General features: G+C 39.5%; 1 protein-coding gene and 1 pseudogene across 1 annotated transcript; both read left to right on the top strand.

Moving 5' to 3' along the window:
• The first annotated feature begins 1,657 nt into the window (after positions 1-1,657).
• LOC116420948 lies at positions 1,658-11,483 on the top strand (annotated as a pseudogene).
• Positions 11,484-13,468: 1,985 nt separating this feature from the next.
• LOC105749196 (class I histocompatibility antigen, F10 alpha chain) lies at positions 13,469-18,439 on the top strand. The gene is made up of 5 exons (XM_012540814.2): positions 13,469-13,701; positions 15,621-15,881; positions 16,274-16,540; positions 17,589-17,867; positions 17,995-18,439. Exons 1-5 carry the CDS (start codon positions 13,617-13,619, stop codon positions 18,120-18,122), a joined length of 1,020 nt encoding a protein of 339 aa, XP_012396268.2. The 5' UTR covers positions 13,469-13,616; the 3' UTR covers positions 18,123-18,439.
• Positions 18,440-18,666: the final 227 nt, after the last annotated feature.

Raw genomic sequence — 18,666 nt, 5'->3', positions numbered from 1 at the left:
TTGGACTATCTGCAAACTAGGGGAGGGGGAAAGGGAAAAGAGAGGAAAATTTGGAACAAAAAATTGTGCAAGGGTCAATGTTGGAAAATTTACCCATGCATATGCTTTGTAAATAAAAAGCTTTAATAAAAAAGTATTGGAGATATAAATATGAAAAAAGAAGGGAGTCCTCGATGAGTTTACAGTCTAATAGGAGAAAATCATCCACAAAAGGAAGCTGAAAGGTGGGGAATTTTGAAAGATAATGTACTAGGTATGGGGGAATCATAGAGCCAGTCCAAAGGAATGCAGCTGGTAGGAAATGAAAACATGGCTAGTCTGGAAGCCTTGCTTAAATGGAGACTTTGGGAGGACTTCTTTGCTCCACTTGCCAATTCTTTCAGAGAAATATAAAGTATGGAGGATTCCAATGAAGTGTGAATACCAAAGCTGATGTAATCTCTTAGCATGCTGCATTTGCTGGAGCCATGCTGGAATCCACTCCAAGGAATGGAGCCGTTGGAGAAAGAATAGCGTTGTTAACTCATTTGTTTATTCATTTATTCCAGCATCCCCTAGCACTGAAGCATATGTGTCTGAGTCTGGGGTTTTTCTGGGGAGAATGAGGGCACCTCGCCCCTAAGTAGTTGTCACCTGCATGCTAACATCCTCATCTATTAAAATGGAGGGCTTCAACTAGACAATCTCTAAGGTCTCTTCCAGCTCTTTTTCACTGATTCTAAAGTCTATAATGTCAAAGTGAAATAATTATACATTAGTCCTATGAAAAGAATAAGACTGAGCTGATCTGAGCCAACAGCTCAGGACTCTGTCTCAACAGGTCAGAATGGGGAGGGAGGCAGAATCAGGGCTGAAGCTACACAGAAAATCAAGGAATCTGGAGATTTTGGTTCAAGGCTTCACAAAGTTTCTTTCTTTTAATCAGGTGCCGAAGTCAGAAATAACTGAGTGTTGGGAGCTAGGGGAAGTGAGGAAAGGATGGGTTAAGGAGGAAGGGGAATTCCATAACTTGCAGCTTTCTCCAGAATTCATTGGGTTTTGTGCAGACAGCCAACAGTGACAGAGGTAAAGGAGTTAGATCATCCTCATTCCCCAACCCTCTCTCCCAACTCCCCAAACTCCTCCTCTCTCAATCTGAAAGAATCCAAACTATATCCTCCCCCTGAGCCACAATCATTCTTTTAATCATAAACCCCTTCTTCTCCAAGTTCCCTGGGAATCCACATTTTTCAGGAAGCCTGAATTATATCTCTCCTTGTAATGTTCAAGCTTCCTCCTTCAGAATCATCAATTGTTTCCTTCATTGCTCCTAAATTCACAAAGATTTTTCCTTTACCCATTTTTCGTTAATTGAATTGAAGACCTGAGCCCTCTCTATTGTTCCAGTTCTACTGATATAAGCTGCTTGAGCATCCCTCAACAGAGAGTCATCAACTCCCAGGACTCCCCTCTTCCTCTGACCCTCACTTTGCTACCAAATGCTCTGTGATGCTTCTACTTCGCTTCCTCCTTTCTGGCACATTTCTCCAGATTCCAAAGTCCTGGGAAAAGTCAGAATTGTCTCCTCATTCTTATGATCTTTCTTCTTTTTTTATATCCCAAGTCTTAATATTCCCATATTATTTATTTACTTTAACTGAGTTCAATTTTGATTGTGATGGAATACTATCTTGTCATAAGAAATGATGAGCTCAATGATTTTTACAAAAACAGGAAAAGATTTTCATGAAATAATGAAAAGTAAAATGAGCAAAATCAAGAGAACATTGTATACACTAACAAGCAAAATTGATTTTATGAGGGTTTTTAAAAGAGGCAATTGGGGTTAAGTGAATGACATTGAATAAGTTATTATGTTTTCCCCAAATAAACATAAAAATATGAAGAAAAATGTTATTCACAGCCAAAGAAAGAACTGATAAATCAGAGTTTATCTAGAAGAATTTTCCATATGTACCTAATGGTAGTCACCTCTACTGTAAGAGAGGAGGACAAGGAAAAATTGTGTAATAATTCTGTTGTATATTTCAAAAGAATAGCAAATTGGGCACAGTAGATTTGCCATTTCAGATACAATCATTTTTATTATTCTCTGTCATGGAAATGCTCATTTTATTCTATAAATTAAGAATAAAATTTCAAAAAGAAGGAGCAATAGTTGCTTATTCTGGCCAGTGATGTGATGGAAAGGAGGAAAGAAGCACAAGCCCCACTTGTCTGTGGATCACCACAGAATCCAATATATAATAGGTATTTAACAAATGTGCATTGATGTGGATAATTGTGTAGCATTATCATTCACCAAAGCACTATCATATGTTGAGTAAAGTGAGCAGAACCAGGAGAACATTGTACACAGCAACAGCAAGGTTATGGGATGATCCACCATGACTGGACTTAGCTCTTCTCAGCAATACAATGATCCAAGATAATTCCAAAAGACTCATGCTGGAAAATGCTGATCACATCCAGAGAAAAACGATGAAGTGTGAAAGTAAATTGAATTATACCATTTTCACATTTTAGGGGGTTTTCATGGTTTTTTTTCCTTTTACCTGTTTCTTCTTTCACAACATGACTAATGAGGGAATATGTTTTTCCTCATTAAACATGCATAATCAATATCAAATTGCTTACCATCTTAGAGAGTGGAGAAGGAAAGAAGGAAGTAAAAAAATTGGATTTAAAAATCTTTCAAAAATTGAATGTTGAAAATTATCATTACATTTAATTAAAATACTATTTTAGAAGAAAAGACTTTATATACATATGTATGTGAATATATATATATAATTGGCATTAAAACCAAGTTCTTCTGATTCCAAAGTCAATATTCTTTCCACTAAACCACATAAATTCCCAACTATGTGCCAATTATACTAAGCACTCCCTTAAACCATGAAACTTAACTTACAAATAATCATCTCATGTATTAGTAAATACAAATGAATTTCTGATTGGGGCAGAACACTAGTAGCTGTAGAAATCAGGGGAAAGCAGGCAGGTGATGGAGCTATAGTTTAGAGAAAGCTGGTGATGTTCAAAGTTGGATTTGGCCACTGGTCAGATATTGGGTGAAGAATATGAGAGGGAAGATTGGAGGATGAATTTGAGATGACAGGATGGGATTATTAGCAGTGTTCTTGACAGAAATAGAAAGTTAGGAGGACCCATTAGTCTTGACATTTCTGTCAAGAAACAGAAAGTTAGGAAGACTAATGGGTTTGGGGAAAGCTAATGAGTTCTATTTTTGATATGTTGAGTTTCAGATACCTCTAAGCAATCTAATTGGGATGTCCAAAAGAAAGAGTTTTTAAAATAAATACTCATTAAGCTTTCACTCTTGGCCAAACACAGTGGTAAGTGTTTTTCTAAAAATATTAAAGGGGATGTTGAAGTCATTTAATTCCTAGAACACTGTCTTTCCACTGCTCCTTCAAATGACTTTCTTGGTTTCCTTTAGGTTCCTAAAATCTTCCACAGAAAGTCTTCTGTAAACCTTATTAATTCCAGTGTTTTTTTCTTTTTTTAAAGCTAAATCCTTCTTATCATCTATATAGAATTTTTTTAATACACTTGTTTACATATTGACTTATCCATTTAATTGTAAACTCCTTGAGGGCAAGAATTGTCTTTTGTCTCTTTGTAAATTCCCAGCTCTTAGCACAATGTCTGACACAAAAGAAGCACTTAATAGATGATAGATGGATAGATAAGAAATTAGAGTTTTGTGTGTGTGTGTGGAGAGAGAGGGGGGGGGATGGCAGATGGATGATACATAGATGATATAGGAAGGAAGGAAAGTAGATAGATAAATATATAGATGGATGAGTGGATGGATAGATAGGTAGATAATAATAGATCCATTCATATTAATATAGATAGAGGCAGAGATGGATGAATAAATAGATAGGAAGGAAGATAGATGGATGAACATATAGGTGACAGATAAATAGATAATAGGTAGATAGCTGGATGGATGGAGAGAGAGAGAGAGAGAGAGAGAGAGAGATAAATGGGATGGACAGACAGAAAGATAGATAGAGAGATAGTGATAGATCTTTGTTCTCAAAAAAAGGACCAAATTAACCACTATGTTGGAGTTACAATATGTTCAGCTGTGGCAGATCAAACCAACAGGAGCTCAGAATGTCCTACTTAGATTAGGCACAAATAGTCCACATGAACAGGAGGTGGAGATGTCTCTAAATTTGCCCTTGTCACATTTCATTTGAGCTGCTGCAATTCTACTTCACTCAGAAAGCATAGCACCTTCTTTGATGTGGGCACACCATGCAAAATGGTCCTTTACCAATCTCTCCCATGTCAAACGATCGGTTCCAAAGTTCTTCAGAGAAACCCTCAGATTGTTCTTGTATCGCTTCTTCTGACCTCCAGGTGAAGACCTGCTTTGTGTCTGTTTTCTGAACAGACACAAAAATAGTCTTTTGGGCAAATACATGTTTGGTATTCAAAAAATATGCCCAGGCTATTAGAACTGCAGTGACTGCAGCGCAGTTTGAATGCTTGGTAGTTTCATTCAAGAAAGGCTGGTACCTTATCTTGCCAGGTGATCTTCAGAATCTTCATAAGACAATTCAAAGGGAAGTCATTTAGTTTCCTGGCATATCACTGGTAGACTGTACAGGTCTCACAGACATACAACATTGAGATCTGCACAATGAGTATTTCTCCATTTGCTGTAACCAATGGTTCCATGCATGGATGGTGCTGACTGATGGAGAACCTGCATTTTCTTGGTGTTAATTGTTAGAAGAAAAGTACCACAAACAGCAGAGATCCATATTTTGGGTCAGAGTGTGAGATTGCATTAAGTACATAATTATTTGTAAACAAAGTCAGTTCCAACTCTCCCTCCACTTTAATCTGGAGAGAGAGAGAGAGAGAGAGAGACAGAGAAAGAGAAAGAAAGAGAGAGAGAGCGCTAATCAGATAGCTGAATGGATGAATAAATAAACATTGGGCAGATAAGTAAATGCAAAAAGATATACATATTCATATTCGAGTTACATATTTATATTTACCTACATTTTATATATGTATAATACATGGGAGTATGTGTATGTATTTGTCTTATGTATACTTGTATTTCTGTGTCTGGGTGTATAAATATACATACATACATGTGTGTGTATATATATATATATATATATATATATATATACACACACACACACACACATGCAAACTGGGTGAACTATTACACCAAAGTTGCTGTTTCTTGGGCTTCTGCCAGATGCTTCATAGCCAGCTCTGATTCTAAGCTGCCTTTCTGTGGCTATGTTCTATAGCATCACTCCATGCTAACAATACCATCACCACATGAAGGAAGCCAGAGAAGTTAGCTGGAGGCACAGTAAGCAGCAGCTGCAAGCAATAACTCTGGAGACTGTGCCAAATTCTTTCTCTCTCTAAGACAAAAATAGGGTGAGTTAGAAGCCCTGGGTTGTTTATGATTGGCCCATCACCAAATGACTTGAAGAACTAATTTTCTTGAAGGAGCACAGCAAAGACATAGGAAGAGCTCAAGGAATTCAAGTCAACCTGTCCAGGTGGAATCCATCTTCTAGTATAGAAAATATAACACATAATATGGGAACATCATGGGAAGTTACAACTCAAAGAACTGGGTCAACAAATCTTGCACTGGATGCCTGAAACCCTGTACAGAGATTATATATCATCTAAAGGAGTGGGGAAGACAGGATTAACTAGTAAGGTCTTCTCCATGAATGTTGTGAACTCTTCTTCCTCCTTACAATGCATTAATCCCTCACAGGATTTTATTGAGTGGTTAGGCTCTCTCCCAGATACCTCCTTAACATAAGACTTTGTTCAATGAGGATAATGACAGTGGTCACTGGTTGATTCTCAAAACTGTCACCAGCCCTGTGACCACTTCTCCACTTGGGAAATGACCAGGATTCCAGACACGCAAAGACCAAGAAGGTAGAAGCTGAAATCAGCACAAATGTCAAAAAATTGAAAGAACAAAGTTCTTTCTTTGTAATTTTAGGGACTATTCTATGTACCCTAGAGGGAAAAGGCTGTAGGAGTAGAAGGATTTACTTTCTTCCCCTCTTACCAATCATCTCTTTCTCTTTCCCTACTTAGCATGACACAGCCAGCATTCCCCTCAAAGTCATACTAGGTTTGTGATATGCAGTGAGAACTTTTCAGTCTAAAGAAGTATAGGTACAGACTCCATGTCCACTAGGCTCAGGGAAAAAATACATTTTTCCAGTATTTCTTGAGCAGCCATTGTGAGTCCAAGCCCAAGCCAACTACTATGAGGGATACAAGAAGAGGAGAAAAGCTGGTCAGCCTTTGCTTTGGAATACTACAGGGGGAGAAACAATTCATATTTTTAAATAGTGAACCAAAATCATAAAAATATACTGACTATAAAACTTCAAAAAATTAACCAAGAGCAACTTCTTCAACCCACAAAATAACTACTTATTCTGATCTCAGAATGGAAAAGTCCTGTGGCCTCTGTCTGACCACAACATGCCTCAGATAACAGAGGGAAGAGCTCCAAAGGTTCTGTTAAAACCTTTGCTCTAACTGGTCTTGCCAGAATTATTCTCTCTTAATTTTCTAGGCCTTTTGGTGTCTTCTGAGGTGCTGAGTTCTTACTCAGCAACATATAATATGTTCTGTCTCAGAAGGCTTTCCTAGGAATTTATAAAAAAAAAAAAATAAAGGATCACAACTATATAGTCACTGGGAAAACCATCCAGTCTACAAGTACACTGCTCTCCTATAAAGAGGACTCTCTAGGATCTCTCCTTTTATAGAATGATAACTTCAGATTTAGAAGGAGCATTAATCACCACCTAGTCCAAGCCAAACTTGAAGAAGAATCCCAAATATAATACTGAGAAGGACTCACCACTCCTTAGTCCTTTGACTTAGAATTGAGTGGGTAGAACTTATGTGAAGGATGGGATATAGTGTGGAGAGACTTGAGGCAGGAAGGTCAATGAGGCAACTGTTTAAAATCATGGATGGATGGAAGAGAGCAGATGATTCATATGAGATGTAGAGGGGGGAGAAATGGCCAGTATTGACAATGAGTTGGAGAGGGGAGGTGAATGCCCCGAGGAGGCTGCCCTCTTGGGATCTCAGAGGAGAGAAGTGCCATCAGCAGGAATAATGAGGGTGGGAACGGGAAGGGTTTGGAGAGAAAGAACTTAGTTCTGTCTTGGACTTTGGAAAGCTGGTAGATGACTTTCTGATTCCATGACAATGCGCCATTTGCAATGACCCCACAATTTCATGTTTATATATTCACTCAATCAATAAGCATTTAACAACCACATCCTTGGTCCCAATGCTGTGCTATCTGCTAGTGACACAAAGACTCAGACTCCTGGCTAAGCCAGAAGAGCACCCCATGGTCCAATGGAGGAAGCCAAACATACTGATGGTGAATCTCCAGACACTGGGAGGGGCCATCAGTGATTCACTGCCCTGATCCTGGAGAGTTTGCAGGCATTATTGAAAGGTGGCAATAATCAAGCAGCATTGAGGGGTGATGTGAAATAATGTCAAGAATGTCCACAGAGGCAAGATTGGAATTCTTCCTCAGACTTTCCCTAGTGGTATCGCCCTGGGAAAGTTATTTAATCTCTCTCAGCCTTAGTTTCCTTACCTGAAAAATGAGAATAAGAATAGTGCCCTGCCTCAAAGAATAGTAAGATAACAGTATCTTACAAAATTGTTGCAAGGATCAAATAGGATAATAATGAATGCAAAGCCCTTTGCCAACATCAAAGGGTAACACTGATGGTTATTATAATTAGTTGCATACTTTGAGATTGAGATTACAAATTTACCCCTTTATTGGGAGCTCCCTGAGAGCAATGATTCTATCTTTCCCTTAGAACAGCAACTTCCTAAGGGTAATGTGAGGAATGGGCTAATGAGATCTATCTATCTTCTAGAATAAGTCTCCCTAGTGCTCCCCTTCAGCATTAATAATTTTGAGGTTCAACAAGCAGTTAGGAAAGACAGCTTGGTGGTTGGCATTGGACCAGCCCGTCTGTGAGCCCCCCAAACAATACTTAGTGATGATTGGGTTCTGAGCTGCTCTGCTCTCACCACAGTCTATTGCATTTCCTCCTTTATAGCTTCCAGGTAGAGAAAGTTTCAGTCTAGTGACAAGCATAAGTGATGATGAGGAGAGGGCAGGGCTTCTGCAGAACCAACCACAGTGTGAGCAGGGATAAAGAGTAGGGAGACATGATAAATACATGGAAGGCCCCAGGTTCCATTTAGGCAGTGTCTGGGACATAGGACTTAGAGGTTAAAGCCTCCCCAGCTGGGGTGTAGTTGAGGAGGAAGACAAGAAGATCATGGCGTGTCAGAGGAAGTAGAGATGGCTCTCTTCAGGCTGGCTTTTCATTCTGGGTCTAGTTGCTTTGAGAGAGACACGGGCAGGTAAGTCTGGGAGAAAGGGATCAGGTAGAGAGGGGAGAGACCATGGAGATTTGGCTCAGTCACTATCCTCAAGGAGTTTCAGGTGAGCCAGGCTGTCAGCCAACAAGCATTTACTGAATAATTTGTATACGCCAGCTAATATTCTAAGTGCTAGAAATAACCAAAAATAAATAAAATAAAACAGCCCCTGCCTCAAAGAGCTCAAATTCTAATGGAGTAAAACAACGTATAAATAAAAAAGATGCCTAGAAGATATGTACAGAGTAGATGAAAGATTACTTTGGAGAGAGAAATTCTGAGACTTGGAAAAAATCCAGGAAAGCCGGGAGGTAGCAGTAGGGATGAAGAGCACTGCAGGCACAGGAACAGTGAGGAAAGAGGCAGGACAGGCTGGGTAGTGGGCCAATGTAGGGAATGGCAAACAAACTGCTGTTGGGTATTTGAATGAGGGAGAAGAGTAAAGTGTGAGACAACTAGAAAGACTGGAAGTATCCACACCTAAAAAGTGCTAAATGACAAACAAAGAACTTTATCCTGGAGGAAAGAGAGAGATGTTAGAGTTGATTTACTAAGAGAGTGAGATAGTCAGAGAAATGATTTACACAAATCAACTGAGAAGATCCATGGATGGACAAAGGAAGGGGCTTGAGATAGGGAGACCAGTAAGGAGGCTATTGTAGGAAAAGGGCCCAAACTAGGGTCAAGCTGTGGGAGTGAACATGGCAGAAGAATAGGAAGGGATCTGAAAAATCATCAAATTTACCTTGTCATTTTGCAACTTTAGAAACTGAGGTACAGAAGGGTTATATGACTTTTACAAAGTGATATACTTAGAATTAGAATTAGAATTGGGATTCAAATCAAGTTCTTCTGATTCTGAAGTCAATACTCTTCCCACTAAACTAGATAAATTCCCAACTGTGTACTATTACAGTAAGCATTCCCTTTTCCCAAGAATCTTGCTCATAATACCTCATGTATTAGTAAATACGAATGAAGTTCTCTTTGGGGCAGAACACTAATAGCTGCAGAAATCAGGGGAAAGCTTATAGGTGGTGGAGCTGTAGTTTAGAGAAAGCTGGGGATATTCAAAGTTGGACTTGGCCACTGGTCAGATATTGGATGAAGAATAGGAGAGAGAAGATTGGAGGATGAATCTAAGATGACAGGATTGGATTATTAGGAGTGTTCTTGACAAAAATATTAAGTTAGGAAGACTAGTAGGTTTGGGGGAAAGCTAATGAGTTCTACTTTTGACATGTTGAGTTTCAGATACCTCTAAGCAATCTAATTAATTGGGATGTCCAAAAGAAAGGGTTTTTAAAATAAATATTCATTAAGCCTCTACTCTGGGCCAAGCACTGTGTTAAGAGCTTTACAAATATTTTTTCTGATCATCAAAAGAACCCTGAAAAGAAGGTGTCATTATTTTGCCAGTTTTATGAAAAAAGAAACTGAAGCTCACCGACCCTAAGTGATGTGTGCAGTTTGATACAGTATAAGTAGTTGAAATTGGATTTGAATTCAGGTCCTCTTGAAAACAAGCACTGCACTCTATCCATCATACCACCTAGCCAATGATTCTCAGAATATGAAGAGGAAAGGAGGGAGGGAAACAGGAAGGGAGAGAGGGAGGGAGAGAGAGAAGGAGAGGGAAAGGAGGGAAGGGAAAAAGGAGAGAGGTAGGGAGAGGGGAGAGAGGAACGGGGAGAATAATAGATGTTTACATTTTGGAATCCTTTGTATAGTTACTGATAGTGACAGGCAAAGGAGGAACAAAGAAGTGGATGACAAGAAACTGTGGTCTTTTGTAACCCCCAAACCTGAAGTGCCATTTTTTTCTTTCCTTCCTTCCCATAATTCAGTGCACCACAGGCATGTGGTTCAGTTCACTGCAGTGGGTACATACTATTCTCTCTTGGAACTAAGTGCAGTTAGCTTCATGGATGATATTGGAGTGGGATCCTATAACAATGCAGACCAGCAAATAACTCTCAAGATACCCTGGATCTCCAAAGCACTGGGAGCTGATTACATTACCCAGGGGCGTCATTTGGCACTGGAGCATGAGCAACATTTCCACTGGGTCATGAAATTCTTATCACAGAATGACACTAACCATGACAGTAAGTCTGACCTACACATCTCCCCCATCCCTTTTTTCACTTCCAAATCCAATAGATTTTAATCAATAGACCTGAAATCATAGCATGGAAACTCTATGTCGTTGTTTAGTACTCAGATTGGGGACAGGCTGCAGTTGATCCTAGTTATTGATCTTCCTCTGGTCACCATCCCAATGTCCCTCCACAGGAAACCATACAGTACAGTTCCTTGTAGACTGTGAAATAGACAGTGACATCAAGATAAAGAGTCACATCCACATAATTTGGAAGGAGAGGAAATCTACAGGATAGATGAAGAAGTTGGGCAGTGGGAGAACTTAAAACCTGAAGTCAAAAAATACCAACATATTCTAGATAGTCCTTTGTGGACCAACTTAAGGAAACGTTATATGAATAAATATTGTGTTGACCTGTTGAGAAAAATCGTCAGGTACTCAAGCTTAAGAGATAATGGTAAGTGTTTGATTCTTCCCATCTCCCCCTAAGAGGTCAAGTTCACCTCCAGCATTCTGTGCAGAAACTGGAGCTCTATAAAAACAGGCAGGATCCTTGTCTTTTTATCAAGACTTCCATTTGGAATGAAAAAAAAATCAGAGAAATATGAGAAAAGTTGTGGCTCTTTCTTTTCTTTTTATTCCTTTCTTTTCTTTTTCTTTTTTACTTTCTGTTTTTCCTTCTTGCTTTCCTAGTTACCTATCTTTCCTTCTTTCTTTTTCTCTATTTTTTCTCCTTTCATTCCTCCTTTTTTCTCTTATCTGTCCTTTTTCTTCCCTCCTCCCTCCATTTCCTCCTATCTTTTAAAATTTCATTTCTTCTTTTAGCACTGTCTATTTCACAGTCTACAAGGAACTGTACTGCATGGTTTCCTGTGGAGGGACATTGGGATGGTGACCAGAGGAAGATCAATAACTAGGATCAACTGCAGCCTGTCCCCAATCTGAGTACTAAACAACGACATAGAGTTTCCATGCTATGATTTCAGGTCTATTGATTAAAATCTATTGGATTTGGAAGTGAAAAAAGGGATGGGGGAGATGTGTAGGTCAGACTTACTGTTATGGTTAGTGTCATTCTGTGATAAGAATTTCATGACCCAGTGGAAATGTTGCTCATGCTCCAGTGCCAAATGACGCCCCTGGGTAATGTAATCAGCTCCCAGTGCTTTGGAGATCCAGGGTATCTTGAGAGTTATTTGCTGAATTAAGACAACTCTAAGATACCACTACACACCTGTCAGATTGGCTAAAATGACAGGAAAAAATAATGATGATTGTTGGAGGGGATGTGGGAAAACTGGGACATTGATTCATTGTTGGTGGAGTTGTGAACGAATCCAACCATTTTGGAGAGTAGTTTGGAACTATGCTCAAAAAGTTATCAAACTGTGCATACCCTTTGATCCAGCAGTGTTACTACTGGGATTATATCCCAAAGAGATTATAAAGAAGGGAAAGGGACCTGTATGTGCACGAATGTTTGTGGCAGCCCTTTTTGTAGTGGCTAGAAACTGGAAACTGAATGGATGTCCATCAGTTGGAGAATGGCTGAATAAATTGTGGTATATGAAAATTATGGAATATTACTGTTCTGTAAGAAATGACCAACAGGATGATTTCAGAAAGGCCTGGAGAGACTTACACGAACTGATGCTGAGTGAAATGAGCAGGACCAGGAGATCATTATATACTTCAACAACAATACTAGATGATGACCAGTTCTGATGGACCAGGCCATCCTCAGCAACGAGATCAACCAAATCATTTCTAATGGAGCAGGAATGAACTGATCTAGCTATACCCAGAAAAAGAACTCTGGGAGATGACTAAAAACCATTACATTGAATTCCCAATCCCTATATTTATGCACACCTGCATTTTTGATTTCCCTCACAAGCTAATTGTACAATATTTCAGAGTCTGATTCTTTTTCTACAGCAAAATAACGTTTTGGTCAGGTATACTTATTGTGTATCTAATTTATATTTTAATATATTTAACATCTACTTCATCCTGCCATTTAGGGGAGGGGGTGGGGGGGTAAGAGGTGAAAAATTGGAACAAGAGATTTGGCAATTGTTAATGCTGTAAAGTTACCCATGTATATATCCTGTAAATAAAAGGCTATTAAATTAAAAAAAAAAAAAAAAAAAAAAAAAAAAAGAGAGTTATTTGCTGGTCTTCATTGTTATAGGATCCCACTCCAATATCATCCATGAAGCTAACTGCACTTAGTTCCAAGAGAGAATAGTATGTACCCACTGCAGTGAACTGAACCACATGCCTGTGGTGCACTGAATTATGGGAAGGAAGGAAAGAAAAAAATGGCACTTCAGGTTTGGGGGTTACAAAAGACCACAGTTTCTTGTCATCCACTTCTTTGTTCCTCCTTTGCCTGTCACTATCAGTAACTATACAAAGGATTCCAAAATGTAAACATCTATTATTCTCCCCGTTCCTCTCTCCCCTCTCCCTACCTCTCTCCTTTTTCCCTTCCCTCCTTTCCCTCTCCTTCTCTCTCTCCTTCCCTCTCTCCCTTCCTGTTTCCCTCCCTCCTTTCCTCTTCATATTCTGAGAATCATTGGCTAGGTGGTATGATGGATAGAGTGCAGTGCTTGTTTTCAAGAGGACCTGAATTCAAATCCAATTTCAACTATGAAAAAAGAAACTGAAGCTCACCGACCCTAAGTGATGTGTGCAGTTTGATACAGTATCTGTAAGCCCCCCAAACAATACTTGGTGATGATTGGGCTCTGAGCTGCCCTGCTCTCACCACAGTCTATTTCATTTCCTCCTTGATAGCTTCCAGGCAAGGAAAGTTTCAGTCTGGTGACAAAACATAAGTAATGATGAGGGGAGGGCAGGGCTTCTGCAGAATCAACCACAGTCTGGGTGGGGATAGAGAGTCGAGAGACACGATAAATATATTGGAGGCTTCGGGTTCTGTTTAAGCAGTGCCTGGGACATAGGACTTGGGAACTAAAGCCTCCCCAGCTGGGCTGTGGGTCACGAGGAAGACAAGAAGATCATGGTGTGTCAGAGAAAGTGGAGATTGCTCTCTTCAGGCTGGCTTTTCATTCTGGGTCTAGTTGCTTTGAGAGAGACACGGGCAGGTAAGTCTGGGAAAAAGGGATCAGATAGAGAGGGGAGAGACATGGAGATTTGGCTCAGTCACTACCCTCAAGGAGTTTCAGGTGAGCCAGGCTGTCAGCCAACAAGCCCTTACTGAATAATTTGTATACTCCAGCTAAGTGCTAGAAATACTCCAAAATAAAATAAAACAGCCCCTACTCAAAGAGCTCAAATTCTAATGGGGTAAACAACATATAAATAAAAAGATACCTAGAAGATATGTACAGAACAGATGAAAGATTACTTTGGAGAGGGAAATTCTGGCGATTGTGGGCACCAAAAAGGGAAAATGGCATTTCACCTGAGACTTGAAACAGTCCAGGAAAGCCAGGAGGTAGAGCCAAGGATGAAGAGCACTGCAGGCACAGCAACAGTGAGGAAAGAAGCAGGTCAGGCTGGGTTAGTGGACCAGTGTGGAAATGACAAACAAGCTGCTGTTGGATATTTGAATGAGGGACAGGAGTAAAGTGTGAGACAACCAGAAAGACTGGAAGTATCCACACCTGAAAAGTGTTAAATGCCAAGCAAAGCACTTTATCCTGGAGGAAAGAGAGAGATGTTGGAAGTTGATTTACTCAGAGAGTGAGATAGTCAGAGAATTGCTTTACACAAGTCCTTTTGGCAGCTGAGAAGATCCATGGGTGGAAAAAGGAAGGGGCTTGAGGTAGGCAGACCAGTAAGGAGGCTATTGTAGGAAAAGGGCCCAAACTAGGGTCAATCTCTGCCAGTAAAGATGGCAGAAGAATAGGAAGGGACCTGAAAATTCACCTTGTCATTTTACAAATTTGGAAACTGAGGTGCAGAGGGGTTATACAACTTTCCCAAAGTCATTTAATTAGAATTAGAATTGGGATTCAAACCAAGTTCTTCTGATTCTAAAATCAATACTCTTCCCACTAAACTACATAAATTTCCAACTATGTGCTATTACAGTAAGCACTCCCTTCTCCCAAGAATCTTGCTCATAAATAATCACTTCATGTATTAATAAATATGAATGAATTTCTGATTGGGGCAGAACACTAGTAGTTGCAGAAATCAGGGGAAAGCTTATAGGTGGTAGAGCTGTAGTTTAGAGAAAGCTGGGAATGTTCAAAGTTGGACTTGGCCACTGGTCAGATATTGGGTGAAAAATAGGAAAGGGAAGATTGGAGGATGAATCTGAGATGACAGGATTGAATTATTAGTAGTGCTCTTGACAGAAATAAAAATTTAGCAAGACTAATGGGTTTGGGAGAAAGCTAATGAGCTCTTTTTTTTGACATACTGAGTTCGGATACCTCAAAGCAATCTAACTGGGATGTCCAAAAGAAAGGGCTTTTTAAAATAAATATTCATTAAGCCTCTACTCTGGTCCAAGCACTGTGGTGAAAGCTTTACAGATATTTTTTCTGGTCATAAAAAGAACCCTGAAAAGAAGGTCTCATTATTTTTCCAGTTTTATGAAAAAAGATGCTGAAGCTCTCCGAACCTAAGTGATGTGCATAGGTTGATACAGCATAAGTAACTGAAGTTGCATTTGAACTCAAGTCCTCTTGAAAACAAGCACAGCACTCTATCCATCATACCACCTAGTCAATGCTTCTTAAAAATATGAGGAGAGAGAGAGAGAGAGAGAGAGAGAGAGAGAGAGAGAGAGAGAGAGAGAGAGAGAGAGAAGGAGAAAGAAAGAGGTAGGGAGAGAGGAGAGAAGAGAGAGGTAGGGAGAGAGGGGAGAGAAAAAGGGGGAGAATAATAGATATTTACATTTTGGAGTCATTTGTATAGTTTCTGATGTATAGTTACTGATAGTGACAGGCAGAGGAAGGGCAAAGAAATGGATGACAGGAAACTGTGGTCCTTTGTAAACCCCAAACCTGAAATGCAATTTTCTCTTCTTTCTTTCCTTCCCATAATTCAGTGCACCACAGGCATGTGGGTCAGTTCACTGCAGTGGGTACCTACTATTCTCTCTTGGAACTAAGAGGAATTAGCATCATGGATGATATTGAAGTGGGATCCTATAACAGTGCAGACCAGCAAATAACTGTCAAGATACCCTGGATATCCCAAGTAATAGAAGCTGATTACACTAATCAGATACATCATATTTTGGTGGCTCATGAGCAAAATACCCACTGGCTCATGCAATTCTTATCAAACAATGACACTAACCATAACAGTAAGTCTGACCTACTTCACCTCCCCCATCCCTCTTTTCACTTCCAAATCCAATAGATATGTCCCCAGTAGATCATACCACTGAAATGATTGTCCTTAGTCCCATTCCATTGATATTTCTTGACCTGGAAGAAGAGCTTTAAAGAATCCACCCCTGAGCCTTGGACATCATCCAGTTCAACATTCTAGGTCACCACTACAATCTTCTACAATCCTTCTAAGACACCTCTGCCTTCTGCCCAAGAACTTTCACACTTTCCAAACATTTTAACCAATGAACCTGAACTCATAGGATGGGAACTCTATGTCTTTGTTTAAGCCCTCAGTTTGGGGACATGGTACAGTTGATCCTAGTTAGTGATCTTCCTCTGGTCACCATTGGTTCTTCCCCAGGAAACCACACAGCGCAGCTCCTTGCAGAGTGTGAAATAGACAATGACATCAAGATAAAGAGTCGCATCCATTTAATTTGGGAAGGAGAAGAATATTACAGGATAGATGAAGAAGTTGGGCAGTGGGAGAACTTAAAACCTGAAGTCAAAAAATTGCAATATATTCTGGATAGTCCTTTCTGGACCAATCTAAGGAAAAATTATATGAATGAATATTGTGTTAACCTGTTAAGAAAAATCGTCGGATACTCAAGCTTAAGGGATAATGGTAAGTCTTTGATCTTTCCCATCTCACCCTAAGTGGCTAAGTTCACCTCCATATTCGGTGCAGAAACTGGAGCCCTATAAAAACAGGCAGAATCTTTGTCTTTTTATCAAAACTTCAATTTGGAATGGAAAAAAATCAGAGAACCATGAGAAAAGTTGCAGTTCTTTCTTTTATTTTTTAATTCCTTTCTTTTCTTTTTTCTTTTTCTACTTTCTGTCCTTCCTTCTTGCTTTACTACCTACCTTCATTTCCTTCTTTCTTTTCATTTCTCTATTTTTTCTTCTTTCATTGCTTTTTTTTCTCTTGTCTGTCCTTTTTCTTCCTCCTTCCTCCAATTCCTCCTATTTTTTTTATTATATTTCCTTTTTTCTTTTTATTTCTGTTATTACCATTCTATATATTTTACTTAAGTTAAACACCTCTTCCCTGCCTGATCTAGGCATGAGAGTGCTTCTAGGAGCTCAAAGGCTATGCAGCTGAATACATACTTTGTCCTGTGTTACAAAAGTGGGAAAAGTTTATGTATGGCCCCAAGAAAAATGGAGTTTTTGTTTGCTGCCTAGTGGGGCACCTAGTCAAATTTAGAACATCAGTACCAGGAATTTGGTCACAAAATAATCTTTACTTTTCATTTTGTTGCAATTAGGGACAGTGACAGAAACTTCTGAAGGGCAGCATAGGAAGCATAATGGGTCCACAATCATCTAAGAAAGTTCCCCCACTAATAAAATCACAGAAGAAGATTCTGTTCTTAATCCATCTTAATCCATACTTGAAGATGGTTTGCAAAGCTGCTGGTGCAAACTCCAACAGAATAGACTCTATAACTAGTATTTATTTTACAATCTTGGAGGTCTCCAAAGAGATATAAAAGAGGTATAAGCTATCATGCTACTACTTACTCTCAAGGACCTAATGTGTTTGAGAACAGGAATATAAAAAATGATGCATTTAGGGGACTAGGAAAATCAAAGGTAGAGACAAGAGAAGCATCAAACATATGCTGAGATTGTATCATGAGGCCTTCTTTCTTGATCTCTATTCCCAGTACCCCCTGAGGTGACCGTATCTCGCCATGTCAACCCAGAAGGCAGAATCATTCTCTCCTGCACAGCCACAGGCTTCTACCCACGCTCCATCCTGCTGCAGTGGAAGAAGAATGGGGAGCTGGGTGTATGGGGAAAGGAGACTTCCAGTGGCATCCTGCCCAATATGGACTCCACTTTCTACCTCCGCCTTACCTTAGAGCTCCCACCAGAGGACTCAGGGACAGGTTTTACTTGTGTAGTGGAACACACTGAATTGAAGACCCCTGCTGTGTATCCAGGTAAGTCCCTCAGCCACAGAACCTTATCACATCCCCAGGAGACCAGGTCTCAGAATATAGTTCCATTCCCTTTCCCCTTCTTCCATGGAATATACATCCAATTGCATTCTATCCTTTCTCCTTGTAGTCCCTGAAAAACCCACACTGAAGAAGCCTCCGGTCCTGACAGTGAGCATAGTGTTGGCTGTGATCCTAGTGATGAGCTGTGCTGGTGCCTTCATAGCATGGAAGAAAAGGAAGTCATGTATGCAATGAGGGAGAGGGGACAGAAAGCTGTTGGATGAGGAGCTACCAAGGAAACAAAAAATCTTTCTGTTACCACCAACTTCAATAACTAGTTGTTAGAAAATATTTTGAGAAGAGAATCACAGAATCTTAAAGTCAAAATGAGACACAGAAACTATACAGTCTAAGTCATACCTATTCAAAAAATTTCTCAATAACATCCTGGGCAAGTCAATTTTCCAAGCCTCAGTTTGCTCATCTGTAAAAAAAAGGGACAAAACTAATACTAACCTTGCAGTAAAATGATGCATATAAACTGTCAATAAAACCTTGAAATATTATATAAATGTTAGTAATTATGGCTATTATTACTGATGAATAATTAATTGCTAATGCAGTTGGGGACTACTTTTTTTCTGTCACACCAAAGACAATTTACATTGTTGACATATTAAACATTCAATCCACTAAAATCTGTCTCCTTCTTTCCCCACAGAAAACATTGTTTATGCGTATATATGCCTTAAAATGTCTTATTCTTATTGCTATTTTTAATTCTACTATGGAACTTAAC

Source organism: Sarcophilus harrisii, chromosome 2 (assembly GCF_902635505.1).
Source record: "Sarcophilus harrisii chromosome 2, mSarHar1.11, whole genome shotgun sequence".
Lineage (NCBI taxonomy): Eukaryota > Metazoa > Chordata > Mammalia > Dasyuromorphia > Dasyuridae > Sarcophilus > Sarcophilus harrisii.
Note: the sequence above shows the minus strand (reverse complement) of the source record. Positions and strands in the feature narration are given on the sequence as shown.